At 53.2% G+C, this 21,191-nt stretch overlaps 1 protein-coding gene across 2 annotated transcripts in view; it reads right to left on the reverse strand.

The window, feature by feature from the left end:
- The window catches only part of LOC119958628 (mothers against decapentaplegic homolog 4-like), a 99,741-nt gene that overhangs the window by 44,158 nt on the left and 34,392 nt on the right, over nucleotides 1-21,191 (reverse strand). For both annotated transcript variants that reach the window (XM_038787110.1, XM_038787109.1), the window contains exons 3-4: nucleotides 4,429-4,603; nucleotides 2,539-2,559 (exon numbers count right to left, since the gene is read on the reverse strand). In XM_038787110.1, coding sequence (XP_038643038.1) covers nucleotides 2,539-2,559; nucleotides 4,429-4,603 — 196 coding nt within the window. The remainder of the gene's footprint in view (nucleotides 1-2,538; nucleotides 2,560-4,428; nucleotides 4,604-21,191) is intronic.

The following is a 21,191-nucleotide window of genomic DNA, read 5'->3' on the forward strand; positions in this document are numbered from 1 at the left end:
GAGCAATTTGATCCACGATTCTTCAAAACATTATGGGATATCGGTTAAACTGAGAAACTAGAATAGATTTCCCTTGCTAATCGAATTTGTCAATGAATAAAGACAATTGTGTTGGCAAGGTAATTGTCCCCACGTTAAATGAAAGAATGTGCAGCAAATAATAATTGCTGTATATTTTTAAACAGTAAGTGCCCACGCCAAATGATCCATCCGATGGTGACAGATGATTCAGCCTGTCCTGTGCCTTGCTTTTTAAAAAAAAAAACGAATGAACTGGATTGAACAGTGTTGGAGGGAACCCTCACATCAATAGCTGTGAATCTCATCACTCTCGACTGTGCAGTGCTGACGCTTCTGCTGGTGACTATTCCAGGACCCAGGACAAAATACCAGGCACATTTGGGACAGTTTTCATTACACACTCGTTGAAAACCATTGCTCTAGGACCCAAGACACAAGGGACAAACATGGGGTCTGTCACAATTTATAGCACAACAGATTATCAGTACATTTGGGGGTGGCTGATCACTGTGCACAATTATTGCCCGCACATTACTGAATTTAGCTATAATCCATACCCTACAGCAACGTCTTCTAAGCACTCTGTATTCGGCAACTCATTCTCCGTCATTTGTGTCACCTCCTGGATGATACCACCAAACATGTCTTCGCCTCCCTCCCCCTTTTAAGTATCACGAGGCAACCATTCCCTCCATGACAACCTGTCTACACCTCAATCGCCCCGACACCAATTTCACTTCTCACAGCACCTTTCCGTTCAAATACAGGCCATGCAACACCAGCCTATTTACTTCCTCTGTTCTCCATCCGCAGACCCAAACACTTATTCCAGGCGAAACAGCGATCTAAGGTGCCCTTCTTTCAATTCAGTATATTGTATTCAGCGCTCATGACGTGGTCGGCTTCACATTGGGGAAACCACATTGGGTGACCATTTTGCAGAACACTGCTCTTCAGTCTGTAAACATGGATCACCTCAATTTAATTTCCATCTTGCTTCCACTTTGACCTTTCTGCCGTTGCAGCAGATACCTGGGAACCCCACCACCTGGAGGTTCCTCTCCAAGTCACGGATCATCCTGACTTGGAAATATATCGCCGTTCCTTCACTGTCGCTGGGACAAAGTTATGGAGCCCTCCCGAATAGCACAGTGGGTGTACCTACACATCAAGGACTGCAGCGGTTCAAGAAGGCAACTCACCACCACCTTCTGAAGGGCAACTAGGGATGAACAACAAATGCTGGCCTAACCCTAATGCGCCTCATCTCATTGACCCATCAGCCTGCGATTACTGACCTACATTGGCAAATGGTTAAGCGGCAGCTCGACTAAGTTCAGAACCTTGTTTCCAAATCTCTCTTTGATCTCACCCATCCTCGCCATCTCTTCCAGCCTCACAAATCTGGTGGTGCGCGCTCAACGAATTCTGGCTTCAGCATCCTGGATTTCCACTGCTCCACCACGAACAGCTATGTCTTCAAGTGCCCATGCCCGAGCTCTGGAATTTGAACCTCCCTCTCATTCCTCATTTAAGAAACACACCTCCGAGGAGGTCCCAGGTTCAATCCTGACCCCGGGTCACTGTCCGTGTGGAGTTTGCACATTCTCACCGTATCTGCGTGGGTTTCATCCACAACGCAAAGATGTGCAGGGTAGGTGGAATGGCCACACTAAATTGGCCCTTAATTAAAACAAATAAGAACCACACCTCTTTGACCAAGTTTTTTTTTAGTCCTCTGCTGGAATATTGCCTTCTGGACTTGCTGTCATAACACACCAATGAATGGCCTTGGGAAATTGCATTATGTTAAAAGTGCTCCATGACAAGTTGTCATTGATATTCAACCAATTTTGGCTCGCAACATTCCAGATTCTTTCATCTTATTAAGCAAAAATCCATAGAAGAATAGAGAGATGGGTTATTCTACACAAACAAAATATCAGCCTTTACCCCCTGCACAGCCATTAATGTAGGTTTACTGAACAATAATGGGGAACCAGTGGCGTTGCGGTAATATCACTAGACTAGTAATCTAGAGACTTGGGTTTATGCTCTGGGGCCATGGGTTCAAATCCTATCATACAGCTGGCGGAATTTAAATCCAATTTATTCAATCTGGAATTGAAAGCTCGTCTCAGTGATAGTGCCATGAAACTATCGATTGTTGTAAAAACCCACCTGGTCCACCAATGTCCTTTTAGTGAAGGGAAATCGACAATCCTTACCTGGTCTGGCCCCAGACCCACAGCAATGTGGTTGACTCTTAACTGCCCTCTGAAATGACCACGTTACTCACTCAGTTAAAGGGCAATTAGGGATTGGTAATTAATGATAGCAATGCCCACATCCCATCAAAAAAACGTTTTTAATTCCACATTGCTCTGCGCAGTTATTCCACGGTCAGTAAAGACATCACATAAACCTCAGTACAACAATAGGACATTGTCTCGACAATGAGGAAGGACACAGTTAACAAACATGTTCAGGTTCATTTAAGTAATTTAAAACACTAACCTGTGTTCTGGAGACTGAGACCTGCAGAACAGAAAAACAGACGTTTTAGTGCCTGCGGGAGGAACAGAAACTAGCAGTAAGAGGGAGAGCAGTCTGTGCCTCTAGCCACCCAGCATCATGTGCGTAACGACAGAGCTGACCCCCTTTGAGCTATGAAAATACAGTCAACGGCCTATCCTTTAACCTGGACTTCAGACAGATGGGGGAGAAAATAAATCAAAAAGATAAAATAGCTGAACTGCAAACCAATCTCTGGGTAGGGTTGAATAAAACGTAAGTTCAAAAGAGTGTATGTCAAGCAATTTTTAGAAAACGTATTAGACTCCCTGATGAAAAATCAATTGTAGTATTTATTCCACGGTTACCAGATGCTCCACATGTCCCTGACATGCATTTCTAGAAGATAAGACACTGACTGGGATTCTGCTCCAGTAATAACACCCTGGTGACCTCCTGCAGCCAGTTCCAAACCAACCTTGGCTGGCTGAGTCTTCCTGGGAAACGAGAATGCATCATCAAACTAATCCCAGTCAAGATGGTCTCTTTCGATTCCTTTGCTTAACAGTTCATATTTGCTTCTTTAAAATGTGCTGGTTCTCATCTAATTGCCTAGAAAAATGAACCCCTCCTATTCCTAGTTATTGATGTTCTACCCCCTTTTCTTTTATTGTCACAAGTAGGCTCATATTAACACTGCAATGAAGTTGCTGTGAAAAGCCCCTAGTCGCCACATTCCGGCGCCTGTTCGGGTCACAGAGGGAGAATTCAGAATGTCCAATTCACCTAACAGCACGTCTTTCGGGACTTGTGGGAGGAAACCGGAGCACCCGGAGGAAACCCACGCAGACACGGGGAGAACGTGCAGACTCCGCACAGACAGTGACCCCAAGCCGGCAATCGAACCTGGGACCCTGGTGCTGTGAAGCCATAGCGCTAACCACTATGCTACCGTGCTGCCCTGTTTTACATCTAACTTTACAGAAACGGTCAAAATTTCCCTATTTAAAAAAAAAATTCAGAGCACCCAATTCATTTTTTTCCAATTAAGGGGCAATTTAGCGTGGCCAATCCACCTACCCCGCACATTATGATGTTGTGGGGGCGAAACCCACGCAAACACGGGGCGAATGTGCAAACTCCACACGGCAGTGACCCAGAGCCGGGATCGAACCTGGGACCTTGGCGCCGTGAGGCAGCAGTGCTAACCACTGCGCCACCATGCTGCCCAAAGTTTCCCTACATTGAGAGTTCTAGCCTATGGTCATCACTACGATTCTCCGCATGCCTATTTAACCTGTGACCTTGTCCCTATGTTAAACACCTGTGATATTCTGTCCTTGAACAAGATGATAAATCATCATCTTCACCTGGTAATCGCCTTTGCAGAGTCGAGCTAGCACCATGTATTTCTAAACAAGCCAGATCCATAGCTACCCATTTCACTCTTAAATCAATATCTACACTATATAATAATAATAGCTTATTGTCACCAATAGGCTTCAATGAAGTTACTGTGAAAAGCCACATTCTGGCACCTGTTCAGGGAGGCTGGTAAGGGAATAGTAGGCATGTCATCAACTTGGGGGTCCCTACAGTCTCTTCGGTTTTCATCGAATTCTACAAAGTTCAAGAAGTTTTTACTGAATGTTAACTTCTTGATGCCTGGTCTTCTCACCTAATTTTCTAAAATACTGAAGGCTTTAGAGTGAGACATCAAAATAAAACAAGAGCAGTATCGCCCCAAACACTTCCTTTCCGAATCCACAAGCTGACTGGAGGCATTTGAAAGGTGCCAAATAATTGGGAACAAACAAAGGTTAACAGTTTCAAAACTGTTTGGCTTTTCGGTTTATCACGAATTGTGCTGAAATGACAGACTTCACCACTCACCAATTCCAGGTGATACCACTCTCTCGTAATGGTATGGGTTGACACAGACACTGTCATACTTTAAGTCAAATGCAAACTGGCAGAACTTGGCATGCTTGAGCTCGTTCTTGTGTAAATCTGGCCATCGCCAGAGTCGGGCATAGATCACATGGGGGAAACCTTTCCTTCCAGCGACCTGAAATGCAAGCACAATTAGAATGCTCTCAGTACTCAACGTTATCCATCAACAGGTTTTAGTACATTTATTGTGAGGCTAAACCATTCTATTCGAGGGGGAAAACCTCAGCAACTTCAGCATAAACCTGTGCTCAGCTTATGTGATGTTGACAGCTCTGTTCACTGCGGCTCCCCGTTGCTGAACATTTGAAAATAATTATATTTATTGTCCGCCAAATTGTCTTCAAGGTCTGATTGTATCTACCAGTGCAGTAATGGAGAAAATAATTGAATTTTAAAGCACTTGACCCCCATCCTCTAAAGTTCCTAAAGTGCTCTTCAATCAATTCATTATTAAGGAGAAGCAAAATGCCCGAGGTGCCCTCCTTGGTGGAACAACAGTACAGAAGATGATGTGTGGGCCGCTGCAGTCCATATGAAGTAGATGCACCCACAGTGCTGTTCGGAAGAGGGTTTTGAAGAATCGGTGATACAGTTCCAAGTCAGGGTGTTGAGCGACTTGCAGGGGAACATACAAGTTATGGTGTATCATTGAGTTTGCAGCCGTCTTCCTTCTAGCTGGTAGAGGCCAGATGTTTGTTGAAGGAGCCATGGCGAGTTGCTTCAGTGCACCTTGCAGATGGCACACACTGCTGCCACTTTGCATCCTTTAATGCAGAAACTTGTTCAATACCTTTTGGAAATCCAGGTTCCCCTTTATCCACCTTACCTGTTACTTCCTCAAAAAAATACAAACCTCAGAGAAAGAAATGAGTTGAACATAATTTCCCGGGGTAGATGACAGGGGAATGAGGATGATAAGTGAGATTGGAGGGGGAGAAAGTGCCAAGGAAATGCAGCACGGCCGCACAGTGGTTAGCACAGTTGCTTTACAGCTACAGGGTCCCAGGTTCGATTCCCGGCTTGGGTCACTGCCCATGTGGAGTCTGCACGTTCTCCCCGTGTCTGCGTGGGTTTCCTCCCACAGTCCAAAGATGTGCAGGTTAGGTGGATTGGCCGTGCTAAATTGCCCATAGTGATTAAAAAGGTTGGGTTAGGTAGGGTTACAGGGATAGGGTGGAGGAGTGGGGACAGGGTGGGGGCGTGGGGACAGGGTGGGGGCGTGGGGACAGGGTGGGGGCGTGGGGACAGGGTGGGGGCGTGGGGACAGGGTGGGGGCGTGGGGACAGGGTGGGGGCGTGGGGACAGGGTGGGGGCGTGGGGACAGGGTGGGGGCGTGGGGACAGGGTGGGGGCGTGGGACAGGGTGGGGGCGTGGGGACAGGGTGGGGGCGTGGGGACAGGGTGGGGGCGTGGGGACAGGGTGGGGACAGGGTGGGGGCGTGGGGACAGGGTGGGGGCGTGGGGACAGGGTGGGGGGCGTGGGGACAGGGTGGGGGCGTGGGGACAGGGTGGGGGCGTGGGGACAGGGTGGGGGCGTGGGGACAGGGTGGGGGCGTGGGGACAGGGTGGGGGCGTGGGGACAGGGTGGGGGCGTGGGGACAGGGTGGGGGCGTGGGGACAGGGTGGGGGCGTGGGGACAGGGTGGGGGCGTGGGGACAGGGTGGGGGCGTGGGGACAGGGTGGGGGCGTGGGGACAGGGTGGGGGCGTGGGGACAGGGTGGGGGCGTGGGGACAGGGTGGGGGCGTGGGGACAGGGTGGGGGCGTGGGGACTGGGTGGGGGCGTGGGGACTGGGTGGGGGCGTGGGGACAGGGTGGGGGCGTGGGGACAGGGTGGGGGCGTGGGGACAGGGTGGGGGCGTGGGGGCGTGGGGACAGGGTGGGGGCGTGGGGACAGGGTGGGGGCGTGGGGACAGGGTGGGGGCGTGGGGACAGGGTGGGGGCGTGGGGACAGGGTGGGGGCGTGGGGACAGGGTGGGGGCGTGGGGACAGGGTGGAGGCGTGGGGACAGGGTGGGGGTGTGGGGACAGGGTGGAGGCGTGGGGACAGGGTGGAGGCGTGGGGACAGGGTGGAGGTGTGGGGACAGGGTGGAGGTGTGGGGACAGGTTGGGGGTGTGGGGACAGGGTGGGGGCGTGGTGACAGGGTGGGGGGACAGGGTGGAGGCGTGGGGACAGGGTGGGGGCGTGGGGACAGGGTGGGGGGCGTGGGGACAGGGTGGAGGCGTGGGGACAGGGTGGAGGCGTGGGGACAGGGTGGAGGCGTGGGGACAGGGTGGAGGCGTGGGGACAGGGTGGGGGACAGGGTGGAGGCGTGGGGACAGGGTGGAGGCGTGGGGACAGGGTGGAGGCGTGGGGACAGGGTGGGGGGATAGGGCGGGGGTGTGAGGATAGGGCGGAGTTGTGTGGATAGGGCGGAGGTGTGAGGATAGGGCGGAGGTGTGAGGACAGAGTGGAGGTGTGAGGACAGAGTGGAGGTGTGAGGACAGGGTGGGGGTGTGGGGACAGGGTGGAGGCGTGGGGACAGGTTGGGGGTGTGGGGACAGGGTGGGGGCGTGGGGACAGGGTGGGGGCGTGGGGACAGGGTGGAGGCGTGGGGACAGGGTGGGGGACAGGGTGGAGGCGTGGTGGTGTGAGGACAGGTTGGGGGTGTGGGGACAGGGTGGAGGCGTGGGGACAGGTTGGGGGTGTGGGGACAGGGTGGGGGCGTGGGGACAGGGTGGGGGCGTGGGGACAGGGTGGAGGCGTGGGGACAGGGTGGAGGCGTGGGGACAGGGTGGGGGACAGGGTGGAGGCGTGGGGACAGGGTGGAGGCGTGGGGACAGGGTGGGGGTGTGGGGACAGGGTGGAGGCGTGGGGACAGGGTGGAGGCGTGGGGACAGGGTGGGGGACAGGGTGGAGGTGTGAGGACAGGGCGGAGGTGTGAGGACAGGGTGGTGTGAGGACAGGTTGGGGGTGTGGGGACAGGGTGGAGGCGTGGGGACAGGGTGGGGGCGTGGGGACAGGGTGGGGGCGTGGGGACAGGGTGGGGGCGTGGGGACAGGGTGGGGGCGTGGGGACAGGGTGGGGGACAGGGTGGAGGCGTGGGGACAGGGTGGAGGTGTGGGGACAGGGTGGGGGTGTGGGGACAGGGTGGGGGCGTGGGGACAGGGTGGGGGCGTGGGGACAGGGTGGGGGCAGGGTGGGGGCGTGGGGACAGGGTGGAGGCGTGGGGACAGGGTGGGGGACAGGGTGGAGGCGTGGGGACAGGGTGGAGGCGTGGGGACAGGGTGGGGGCGTGGGGACAGGGTGGGGGCGTGGGGACAGGGTGGGGGCGTGGGGACAGGGTGGGGGCGTGGGGACAGGGTGGGGGCGTGGGGACAGGGTGGGGGCGTGGGGACAGGGTGGGGGCGTGGGGACAGGGTGGGGGCGTGGGGACAGGGTGGGGGGACAGGGTGGGGGCGTGGGGACAGGGTGGGGGCGTGGGGACAGGGTGGGGGCGTGGGGACAGGGTGGGGGCGTGGGGACAGGGTGGGGGCGTGGGGACAGGGTGGGGGCGTGGGGACAGGGTGGGGGCGTGGGGACAGGGTGGGGCGTGGGGACAGGGTGGGGGCGTGGGGACAGGGTGGAGGCGTGGGGACAGGGTGGGGGGACAGGGTGGAGGCGTGGGGACAGGGTGGGGGCGTGGGGACAGGGTGGGGGGACAGGGTGGAGGCGTGAGGACAGGGTGGAGGCGTGGGGACAGGGTGGGGGCGTGGGGACAGGGTGGGGGCGTGGGGACAGGGTGAGGGTGTGGGGACAGGGTGGAGGCGTGGGGACAGGGTGCTCTTTCCAAGGGCCGGTGCTGACTCGATGGGCTGAATGGCCTCCGTTCTGCATTGTAAATTCTATAGTTCTATGAGTGTCAACGTTTGGTCATAAGAACCACGGCCACACTGTGACCGTACTAATCACAACCTGCCTGCAATTTGGGTACATACCTATTATCCCCTATTCTCTGTCTTCTACCTCCTAAACTAAGCCAATAAGTTGCTTCCAATTCCTTCTGCTCGAAATTGTTGAATACCTTCTGAAAGAAAATAGTTAAATTAAAAGCAACATGATTGAATCTGCGCTCAGTCACAATATGGGTGAAGGAGGAGCCAGAATGTTTCCATCCGTATTACAAACACTTCCCTTTTAAAGACACAATCACATTTATTTTAGATCCAGGGAACAGATTTCTAAAATAAAAAGTGTCCGAAAACTAAAATGCCTGAAGTCAAAGAAAGATCTGTTCAGCTTTTGAGAACTGCTCGTGCCATCTATACTTTGTTTACTTTGTTAACTGTATAGAAATGACAGCTTCATCAGGGATTACATCAATGGCAAAAGGAGTAGAGTGCTACTAAAACACCACATCAAGCTCACTACTTCCAAATATCTAGGGCAGCCAGTAAGTCTATGTTCATTAGGAGGAAAGATGACAGGGCTGGAAATGTCACATTAATAACAACATTCACATTCAAATCTGACGCAGAGTAGGGCAATTTCTAAACTATGGCACAAAGATCAGATATTCCCCCCCCCCCCCCCCCCCCCCCCCACTCCCAGATCAGATATATCATGCATTATGGGTGGGGAGGGTTGTCGATTAGCTCAGTTGACACGATGGTTCATGATGCGGAGCAACGGCAGCAGCACGGGTTCAATTCCTGTACTGGCCGAGGTTATTCATTAAGACCCCACCTTCTCAACCTTGCCCGTCGCCCGAGGGGTGGTGACCCCCAGGGTAAATCTCAAAGAGGAGGGCAGTCTATCGTCTTCTGGGGCAGCATTTACAGAATTTACACTTCTCGGTCAGATATAAAGCAAAGTTCCTTCTGCCCTGCCTGCATAAAGTATTTTAACCCAAACCTCAAAGAGCACCCTGGCAACACTGGTGTTAAATGTTAGTTCCCCCAGAAATTATGCCCAAGGACTTGGATGTAGATCATTCAGCACCTCATTACTGGTTGTTATCACTGCTACAAGGAGCTCTACGAGTATATGTGAACACAACAATTGGGATGGGAATTGTCATGTGAGAGTACCTTTAAGAAATGGTGTTTAAGAAATGTACCTTTAAGAAATGCACCTTTAAGGAATGGGTGTTTATCAGTGATGTCAGAGTACGGCTGGAGCTGGGTGGTCTGTCAGCATCCAGCAGAGGGCAGCAGAGCAGAGCTTCTGATTGGCTGTTCCGGGGAGATTTGCACACGTGCAGTGCGGTCAGCGTAAGTTGAAGGTGGTTTGTGAAGGGGCTGTTCTCAAGTGACAGCTTTACCCGAAACACTACTTACGTAGTGTCTCCCACCCATTCTCCTCCTCTAACCAATAAAAAAGTTCTGTCCGTCGGATTGCTAAACTAACAAGTTTTTTTTTATTGTTTTTTTTTTAGTTTTCAGTAGTTGGGAAGTTTGTTCAGTGGGAATGGAGGTTAGGGCAGTTGAATGTTCCTCCTGCAGAATGTGGGAGAAAAGGGTCACCTCGAGTGTCCCTGCTGACTACATCTGCGGAAGGTGCACCCAACTCCAGCTCCTCAAGAACCGCGTTAGGGACCTGGAGCTGGATGAACTTCGGATCATTCAGGAGGTGGAGGGGGTTATTGAGAGGAGTTATAGGGAGGTAGTCACACCTCAGGTAAAAGAAGAAGGTAGATGGGTTACCGTCAGGGGAGGGAGAGGGAACCGGCAGGCAGTGCAGGGATCCCCTGTGGTCATTCCCCTCTATAACAAGTATACCGTTTTGGATACTGTTGCAGGGGACGACTTACCAGGGGTAAGCAATGGGTCACAGGTCTCTGGCACAGAGTCTGTCCCTGTTGCTCAGAAGGGAAGGGAGAAGAGGAACAGAGCACTTGTCATTGGGGACTCCATAGTTAGAGGAACAGACAGGAGGTTCTGTGGGAACGAAAGAGACTCACGGTTGGTGTGTTGCCTCCCAAGTGCCAGGGTTCGTGATGTCTCTGATCGTGTTTTTGGGAGCAGGATCCGGCCATGGAGAAGACAGAGGTGAGGGAGGCTGGAGCAGTTCGGCTGGAATTCCATCCTTGCCTGGTTCCCCCCCCCCCCCCCGATTGAAAGCTGCAAGAGAGTATCGATCACAGACTGGGAGATGTCCGTCTTATGGGAGTACATCTCACAGTGATGTTCACTCCAGCAGGGCATCCGTTTACTTGTGTAACCCTGCTGGAGTGAACATCACTGTGAGATGTACTCCCAGAAGATTTCAGGGAGGCATCTTTGGCGAGCATAGGACAAAATACCCTCTTGATCACATGTAACGCATGGAGATGTCCGTTGCCGCAGGCGACTTCAGCTTCCTGACACAGGTTGGCCCAGTATTTATTTGCGCAACGTCTCTCGATCTTTCGCACAATGCTCTCTGCTACTCGCAGCGTTCTGCATCAGGAAGCCGATGAAACTTCTGCTGAGTGGGTCTCTTTCTTGTGGGTTTCACCTTTACCAAATGTTGCTGCTGCAGCGTCATAAATAACTGAACTCCATGACTTCCAATATCAGCATTGGTATTTCCAGCCAGGTTTTAGTGGATAGCTAAAGACTCGAGAGCCGATGTGAAGTGACAATATTTGGCAACATTTCCTGTCCTCGGGATTTTGGTACATAGAAGACTGAATGTACATTGAACATACTGTGCAGAAGGAAGCTATTCGGCCCATCGAGTCTGCACCGACCTGCTTAAGCCCTCAATTCCACCCAATCCCCGTAACCCTATAACCCCATCTAACCTTTTTGGTCACTAAGGGCAATTTTATCACGGCCAATCCACCTAACCTGCACGTCTTTGGACTGTGGGAGGAAACCGGAGCACCTGGAGGAAACCCACGCAGACACGGGGAGAACGTGCAGACTCCGCACAGACAGTGACCCAAGCCGGGAATCGAACCTGGGACCCTGGAGCGGTGAAACAATTGTGCTAACCACTATGCTACCGTGCTGCCCCAATATCTTGGGAGATTACCACAACTAAAATTGAACTATTGGTATCAACATCATGGTTGCAAGAGTAGAACGGAGGCTAGGTATTCCGCGATGAATTCGCTTTCTGATCCTTCAAAATCCTCTCCACTGTCTACAAACATCGAGTGTGGAATGTGATGGAGCACCCGTCACTCATTTGAAATGAAGCAGCCAGAATGTCCATTAAATGCGTGGACTTGGGTAGGATGCTCTTTCCAAGGGCCGGTGCAGACTCGATGGGCCGAATGGCCTCCTTCTGCACTGTAAATTCTATGATTTTAGGAAATGTGACATCAGACAAGTTAGTTTGAACCATTTGGTTTCATTGGCCCAGAACATACAACTTCCAGGATTAGCTGAAGCAATAGCACCATGATGGAGGTAATAAAAAGGCCCACCACCTTTAGGGCTGGGCAGTAAAGGTGGCCGCATTAGCCTCACTCACTTCTCAAGAACAACATTTTAAAAATACCGTACCCAATGATCAGTAACTGCCAGATTGTACTTATACCAGCTCAATTAATACAGGCTATAAGCCAACGTAACAGAGCGCCGCATTTGAAAGCGGTTGCCATCGGCTACTGAGAGGAAGGTTTGCACTCCTGATTGCTGTCAATCTTGGGCAAGGTCCAGGAGAGACTGATGCCCCATCATCAAATATGTTTTTTGCTATTTTTTGTCTTGGGCTGATTACTGATCGAATGGTCGCTTTGGCAATGAATTGGAGGGCAATAGGGCTCACAGAACCCAGACTTCTAACAATCAGGGCATTTAGGGCACATGCAGAGATGGAAAAAAATGCACGATTTTCATAGAATCATAGAATTTACCAAATGGTTCGAACTAACTTGAATGACATCACATTTCATATAATTTACATTGCAGAAGGAGGCCATTCGGCCCATCGAGTCTGCAATGACCCTTGGAAAGGGCATCCTACCCAAGCCCAAACATCCACCCTATTCCCCATAACCCAATAACCCCACCCAACCTTTTTCTTGGACACCAAGGGCAATTTATCACGGCCAATCCACCTAACCTGCACATCTTTGGACTGTGGGAGGAAACCCACGCAGACACGGGGAGGACGTGCAGGCTCCGCACTGACGGTGATCCAAGCCGGGAACTGAACGTGGGCTGTGAAGCAACTGTGCTAACCACTGTGCTACCGTGCTGACCATTTTGTTTATTTTAATTTCAAGAAGGAAGGGCGGCACGGTGGCGCAGTGGTTAGCACTGCTGCCTCACTGCACTGAGAACACGGGTTCGGTCCAGGCTCCGGGTCACTGTCCGTGTGGAGTTTGCACATTCTCCCCGTGTCTGCGTGGGTTTCGCCCCCACAACCCAAAAAAGATGTGGTTAGGTGGATTGGCCACGCTAAATTGTCCCTTAAATGGAAAAATAATTGGGGACTCTAAAAAATCTTTAACTTCAAGGAGCTAGAACAGGGGTGGGCAAACTACGGCCCGCGGGCCGCATGCGGCCCACCAAGTCATAAAAAAAAAAGGTTAATGGGGGGGGGGCTGTTGGGTTACTTACTGGTATAGGGTGGATACGTTGACTTGAGTAGGGTGATCATTGCTCGGCACAATGTCGAGGGCCGAAGGGCCTGTTCTGTGCTGTACTGTTCTATGTTCTGTATGAGGCGCCCACAATCATAACCGGGTGAAGTAATTATTTAACTTAATATACTATGCGGCCCTTTAAAATTGTGAATTTCTGAATGTGGCCCTTGCACGGAAAAGTTTGCCCACCCCTGAGCTAGAAGCACCTATATACAGCATTAGTTGCAGCACATTTAAAATTGTCAGAGCAAACACACGCATTTGCAGCAAACAATGAAACTCAGGCAAAAAGTTCCAACTAATTTTGAGCAGATTGATATGGCAAGAGTTAACAATGGTGCGGAGAAGAAAAAGATCTCATCTGATTACGCGAGTACAGTATGTTATTGCCGTGAAACTTAGGGCCAGGGACCTTCCTTCAGGCAGTCTCTGAAATATGACACTCTCTCTTCATCTTCACTGACCCTAGTGACCCCGCTCAGGGCTTTTTGTTTATTCCATTGTGGTGAAATGTCAAAACTTATCGAGTCACGCCGGCTGCACTGGCGCCACAGTGCAATGTACACCGACTCCATCACATCAGCACATTACATCCAGAGTACAAAACCCCCCCACATTCAGACACTGCACAAAGCTGCTCCCATCATTCACAGCCTTAATCTTACTAGCATGTTTTACCAGGACGCAGAACACATGGAAACAAAAATCTACTTTCTGACTCAACTCTGAGCAGATCTGATCTTTGCCAGAACCATCATGTCGATGGAGCATGCAGCCCATCTTTAAACTTACACCCACAATGGCAATAACAAGCCCATATTTAAAATAATTGTTTTAATAATCTTTATTGTCATAAGTAGGCTTACATTGACACTGCAATGAAGTTACTGTGAAAAGCCCCTCGTCGCCGCACTCCGGCGCCTGTTCGGGTACACAGAGGGAGAATTCAGAATGTCCAATTCACCTAACAGCACGTCTTTCGGGACTTGTGGGAGGAAACCGGAGCACCCGGAGGAAACCCACGCAGACACGGGGAGAACGTGCAGACTCCACACAGACAGTGGCTCAAGCTGGGAATCGAACCCGGGACCCTGGAGCTGTGAAAAAACAGTGCTAACTACTGTGCTACCGTGCAGCCCATCTTTAAAATTACACACAATGGCAATAACAAGAACAGCAAATCAAAATACCTAAGTGGTTAGCACTGCTGCCTCACAGCACCAGGGGTCCGGGGCAGCGCAGTGGTTAGCACTGCTGCCTCACAGCACCAGGGATCCGGGGCGGCACAGTGGTTAGCACCTCTGTCCCAGAGCGTCAGCGATGCGGGGCAGCACAGTGGTTAGCACCGCTGTCTCAGCGCCAGGGGTCTGGGGTAGCACAGTGGTTAGCACCGCTGCCTCACATCGCCGAGGATCCGGGATGGCACAGTGGTTAGCACTGCTGCCTCAGCGGAAGGGATCCAGGGTGGCAGTGGTTAGCACCGCTGCCTCACATCGCCGGGGATCCGGGGTGGCACAGTGGTTAGCACTGCTGCCTCAGCGGAAGGGATCCAGGGTGGCAGTGGTTAGCACCGCTGCCTCACATCGCCGGCGATCCGGGATGGCACAGTGGTTAGCACCGCTGCCTCACATCGCCGGGGATCCGGGATGGCACAGTGGTTAGCACCGCTGCCTCACATCGCCGAGGATCCGGGATGGCACAGTGGTTAGCACTGCTGTCTCAGCGCCAGGGGTCTGGGGTAGCACAGTGGTTAGCACCGCTGCCTCACATCGCCGGGGATCCGGGATGGCACTGTGGTTAGCACTGCTGCCTCAGCGGAAGGGATCCAGGGTGGCAGTGGTTAGCACCGCTGCCTCACATCGCCGGCGATCCGGGATGGCACAGTGGTTAGCACCGCTGCCTCACATCGCCGGGGATCCGGGATGGCACAGTGGTTAGCACCGCTGCCTCACATCGCCGAGGATCCGGGATGGCACAGTGGTTAGCACTGCTGCCTCACATCGCCAGGGATCCGGGGTGGCACAGTGGTTAGCACCGCTGCCTCACATCGCCGGCGATCCGGGATGGCACAGTGGTTAGCACCGCTGCCTCACATCGTCGGGGATCCGGGATGGCACAGTGGTTAGCACTGTCGTCTCAGTGCCAGGGATCCAGGGTAGCACAGTGGTTAGCATTGCTGCCTCACAGCGCCAGGGATCCGGGGTGGCACAGTGGTTAGCACTGCTGTCTCACAGCGTCAGGGATCCAGGGTGGCACAGTGGTTAGCACTGCTGCCTCACAGCGCCAGGGATCTGGAGTGGCACAGTGGTTAGCACCGCTGCCTCACAGCACCAGGGATCCGGGGTGGCACAGTGGTTAGCACTGCTGCCTCACAGCGCCAGGGATCCGGGGTGGCACAGTAGTTATCACTGCTGCCTCACAGCACCAGGGAACAGGGGTGGCACAGTGGTTAGCACTGCTGCCTCACAGCGCCAGGGATCCAGGGTGGCACAGTGGTTAGCACTGCTGCCTCACAGCGCCAGGGATCCGGGGTGGCACAGTAGTTATCACTGCTGCCTCACAGCACCAGGGAACAGGGGTGGCACAGTGGTTAGCACCGCTGTCTGCCGTCGCTTGCTCCCTTTAATCTCTCTTTCCCTTTACTCACACTTCAATTTCTTTTCCCTCTGCCCCCACCTTACCTCACCCCCCACCTCACTCTTCCCTAACCCCTGACCACCTTCCTTACCCCAATCGTGTTCTCCTTTTTCATCCCTGCCTTTGCTCGCCTCGTTTTGCTCCTTCCCTCTCACGAGTTTCATATTCCTTTTTCCTTGCTGCACCTTGACCCCAACACCGAACATCTTTCCACCAGGGAGATGTCCGCTTTCCCTCCTCACCTGGATTTGGTTCAATCGAAAAACTGGCCTAATGTGTTTCCTGTTCCACACTGTCACCTGATCCTTGAAACTGCACCTACACGTAACTTTGGAGAATCATAATGGGGTAAATCCAGTCCCAGAATGTGCAGGTTAGGAGGATTGGCCATGCTAAATTGCCCCTTAGTGTCCATATGTCAGGTGGGGTTATGGGGAGAGGGCGCTGCTTCAGAGGGTCGGTGCAGACCCGGTGGGCTGAATGGCTTTCTTCTACATTGCACGGATTCTATAGGGTTTTGTATAGGTTGTGAGACAAGCTAAATAGAGCAGCTGGTCATTATCTACCCACCATAGAATCATAGGATCCCTACAGTGAAGGCCATTCAGCCCATCCAGTCTGCACTGGCCCTCCGAAAGAGCAGTCTACCCAGAACCAATCCCCCCTCAAATTCCCCGTAACCCCAGATAGCCTTTGGACACTAATGGACTATTTATCACGGCCTATCCATCTAACCTGCACATCTTTGGACTGCGGGAGGAAACCGGAGCACCCGGAAGAAACCCACGCAGACACGGGGAGAACGTGCAGACTCCACGCAGTCATCCAAGGTCGGAATTGAAACCGGGTCCCTGATGCTGTGAGGCAGCAGTGCTAACCACTGCGCCGCCGTGCCACCCCGGGTCCCTGGCGCTGTGAGGCAGCAGTGCTAACCACTGGTGCCGCCCCGGGTCCCTGGCGCGGTGAGGCAGCAGTGCTGATCTCTGTGCCACCGTGCCATCCAGGGTCCCTGGCGTTGTGCTAACCACTGTGCCGGCCCGGATCCCTGGTGCGGTGAGACAGCGGTGCTAACCACTGTGCTGTGAGGCAGCAGTGCTAACCACTGTGCAACCCCGGAGCACTGGTGCTGTGAGACAGCAGTGCTAACCACTATGCCACCGTGCCGTCCCTGGCTGTGTGAAGCAGCAGTGCTAACCACTGTGCCACCGTGCCGTCCCCGGCTGTGTGAGGCAGCAGTGCTAACCAATGTGCCACCGTGCCGTCCCTGGCTGTGTGAGGCAGCAGTGCTAACCAATGTGCCACCGTGCCGTCCCTGGCTGTGTGAGGCAGCAGTGCTAACCAATGTGCCACCGTGCCGTCCCTGGCTGTGTGAGGCAGCAGTGCTAACCAATGTGCCACCATGCTGCCCTCATTGAAACCATATTGAAAACAATTCTCCAGCAATTGGCACTTTCTTGCTTGAACAGCGGCAATCTGATAGAGGCAGTCAAAATTATGAAGGGTAAACAGTGAAAGATCTTGGCAACTGGTTCGTTAATCAAATCAATCGAGACATAAATTCCTGACCACAACAAAAAGAGAAATTGAAGAAACGTATCCCATGGAAGTTAGAATAAAGTGCTTTACTACAAGCAGCTATTCGGGAGATTACGCAATTCCCTTTCGAATGATGCTGTAGACATTTGAAAAGGAAATAGGGAGAAGGAGCAGCTGCAATTAAAAAGCTAGCCAGAGAACAAAGGCTCAGACTGTCAGGTGCTGTCATTTCCCACGTTGGAAACGGCCATTTTATTCCCCTGGCGTGGGGTTTCTGACGGAGGTTCCCTGCTCCAGTGTACTTGTGAATGAAATCTCTTGCTTAGTGTTATGCTTGCCAATGCATTCTGTTAAACAGTTTTTGTTGTTCTTGCCCTATGTGTTTGCTAACGCAGTCGTCTTGCTTTGTTTCTTTTGGTGCAGTTTTCCAGCGGTGTGTGTATTTAATATCACAAGCCAATCTCCGTGATCAATGCTGGAAAACATGCGTGTATGCTGACGGTATTGAGAAAGAACAAAGTTAGGTCCTGCCTGAACAGGGCAGTGGATGGTGCATTTGCAGCATTGGACACCAGAAAAGCTCTCCATTGGCTAGAGTCCCACCTTCCACAAAGGAAGATGATTGCAGTGATCAGGGGTAATCAGCTCAGTCCCAGGATATCGCTGCAGGGGTTCCTCAGCTGCTTCACCAAAGACCTTCTCTCCATCATCCACAAACTGAACTAGACCCGTCTATGGATGTAAAAGCAGCTCAGTGGCTGGCCATTTTGCAGCGAGTTACTTGCCTCCTCGCTCCCCAGAGCCGGTCCACCATCTCCATGACAGAAGTCAGGAGTGTGATGAAATGCTCTCCACTTGCCTGGGTGAGTAGTGCAGCTCCAACAACACTCAAGAAACCGCACCAACCAGGATAAAACAGCGATTGGCACCCTTTTCAGCACCAAGGCACAGGTGTATTTCATCGACAGGATGTACTAGAGCAACTCAAGACTCCTTCAATCTCCACCACTTAGAAACAAAAGGTCAGAAGATGAAATAGGAACACCACCAACTGCAGCTTCTCCTCCAAGACATACATCACGCTGACTTAGAACACTATCCTTCACTGGGTCAAAATCCATTCCTAACAGCACGGTGGGTGGACCTACATCACATGGACTACGGCGGATCAAGGCCTGTTACCACCTTCCCATGGGCAGTAAATGCTGACCTAGCTAACGATGGCCACATGCTTTGGAAAAATTAAAAACTTCCCCTGGCGAGTGTGACTCACACTAACGCCTGGTCTAGTCACTCCCCTGGCGAGTGTGACTCACTAACGCCTGGTCTAGTCACTCCCCTGGCGAGTGTGACTCACTAACGCCTGGTCTAGTCACTCCCCTGGCGAGTGTGACTCACTAACGCCTGGTCTAGTCACTCCCCTGGCGAGTGTGATTCACTAACGCCTGGTCTAGTCACTCCCCTGGCGAGTGTGACTCACTGTAACGCCTGGTCTAGTCACTCCCCTGGCGAGTGTGACTCACTAACGCCTGGTCTAGTCACTCCCCTGGCGAGTGTGACTCACTGTAACGCCTGGTCTAGTCACTCCCCTGGCGAGTGTGACTCACTAACGCCTGGTCTAGTCACTCCCCTGGCGAGTGTGACTCACTAACGCCTGGTCTAGTCACTCCCCTGGCGAGTGTGACTCACTGTAACGCCTGGTCTAGTCACTCCCCTGGCGAGTGTGACTCACTAACGCCTGGTCTAGTCACTCCCCTGGCGAGTGTGATTCACTAACGCCTGGTCTAGTCACTCCCCTGGCGAGTGTGACTCACTGTAACGCCTGGTCTAGTCACTCCCCTGGCGAGTGTGACTCACTAACGCCTGGTCTAGTCACTCCCCTGGCGAGTGTGACTCACTGTAACGCCTGGTCTAGTCACTCCCCTGGCGAGTGTGACTCACTAACGCCTGGTCTAGTCACTCCCCTGGCGAGTGTGACTCACTAACGCCTGGTCTAGTCACTCCCCTGGCGAGTGTGACTCACTGTAACGCCTGGTCTAGTCACTCCCCTGGCGAGTGTGACTCACTAACGCCTGGTCTAGTCACTCCCCTGGCGAGTGTGACTCACTGTAACGCCTGGTCTAGTCACTCCCCTGGCGAGTGTGACTCACTAACGCCTGGTCTAGTCACTCCCCTGGCGAGTGTAACTCACTAACGCCTGGTCTAGTCACTCCCCTGGCGAGTGTGACTCACTAACGCCTGGTCTAGTCACTCCCCTGGCGAGCGTGACTCACTAACGCCTGGTCTAGTCACTCCCCTGGCGAGTGTGACTCACTGTAACGCCTGGTCTAGTCACTCCCCTGGCGAGTGTGACTCACTGTAACGCCTGGTCTAGTCACTCCCCTGGCGAGTGTGACTCACTGTAACGCCTGGTCTAGTCACTCCCCTGGCGAGTGTGACTCACTGTAACGCCTGGTCTAGTCACTCCCCTGGCGAGTGTGACTCACTAACGCCTGGTCTAGTCACTCCCCTGGCGAGTGTGATTCACTAACGCCTGGTCTAGTCACTCCCCTGGCGAGTGTGACTCACTGTAACGCCTGGTCTAGTCACTCCCCTGGCGAGTGTGACTCACTAACGCCTGGTCTAGTCACTCCCCTGGCGAGTGTGACTCACTGTAACGCCTGGTCTAGTCACTCCCCTGGCGAGTGTGACTCACTAACGCCTGGTCTAGTCACTCCCCTGGCGAGTGTGACTCACTAACGCCTGGTCTAGTCACTCCCCTGGCGAGTGTGACTCACTAACGCCTGGTCTAGTCACTCCCCTGGCGAGTGTGACTCACTGTAACGCCTGGTCTAGTCACTCCCCTGGCGAGTGTGACTCACTAACGCCTGGTCTAGTCACTCCCCTGGCGAGTGTGACTCACTAACGCCTGGTCTAGTCACTCCCCTGGCGAGTGTGACTCACTGTAACGCCTGGTCTAGTCACTCCCCTGGCGAGTGTGACTCACTAACGCCTGGTCTAGTCACTCCCCTGGCGAGTGTGACTCACTAACGCCTGGTCTAGTCACTCCCCTGGCGAGTGTGACTCACTAACGCCTGGTCTAGTCACTCCCCTGGCGAGTGTGACTCACTAACGCCTGGTCTAGTCACTCCCCTGGCGAGTGTGACTCACTAACGCCTGGTCTAGTTACTCCCCTGGCGAGTGTGACTCACTGTAACGCCTGGTCTAGTCACTCCCCTGGCGAGTGTGACTCACTGTAACGCCTGGTCTAGTCACTCCCCTGGCGAGTGTGACTCACTAACGCCTGGTCTAGTCACTCCCCTGGCGAGTGTGATTCACTAACGCCTGGTCTAGTCACTCCCCTGGCCAGTGTGACTCACTGTAACGCCTGGTCTAGTCACTCCCCTGGCGAGTGTGACTCACTAACGCCTGGTCTAGTCACTCCCCTGGCGAGTGTGACTCACTAACGCCTGGTCTAGTCACTCCCCTGGCGAGTGTGACTCACTAACGCCTGGTCTAGTCACTCCCCTGGCGAGTGTGACTCACTAACGCCTGGTCTAGTCACTCCCCTGGCGAGTGTGACTCACTGTAACGCCTGGTCTAGTCACTCCCCTGGCGAGTGTGACTCACTGTAACGCCTGGTCTAGTCACTCCCCTGGCGAGTGTGACTCACTAACGCCTGGTCTAGTCACTCCCCTGGCGAGTGTGACTCACAGTAACGCCTGGTCTAGTCACTCCCCTGGCGAGTGTGACTCACTAACGCCTGGTCTAGTCACTCCCCTGGCGAGTGTGACTCACTGTAACGCCTGGTCTAGTCACTCCCCTGGCGAGTGTGACTCACTGTAACGCCTGGTCTAGTCACTCCCCTGGCGAGTGTGACTCACTGTAACGCCTGGTCTAGTCACTCCCCTGGCGAGTGTGACTCACTAACGCCTGGTCTAGTCACTCCCCTGGCGAGTGTGACTCACTGTAACGCCTGGTCTAGTCACTCCCCTGGCGAGTGTGACTCAC

The sequence above is a fragment of the Scyliorhinus canicula genome, chromosome 30 (genome assembly GCF_902713615.1).
Source record: "Scyliorhinus canicula chromosome 30, sScyCan1.1, whole genome shotgun sequence".
Lineage (NCBI taxonomy): Eukaryota > Metazoa > Chordata > Chondrichthyes > Carcharhiniformes > Scyliorhinidae > Scyliorhinus > Scyliorhinus canicula.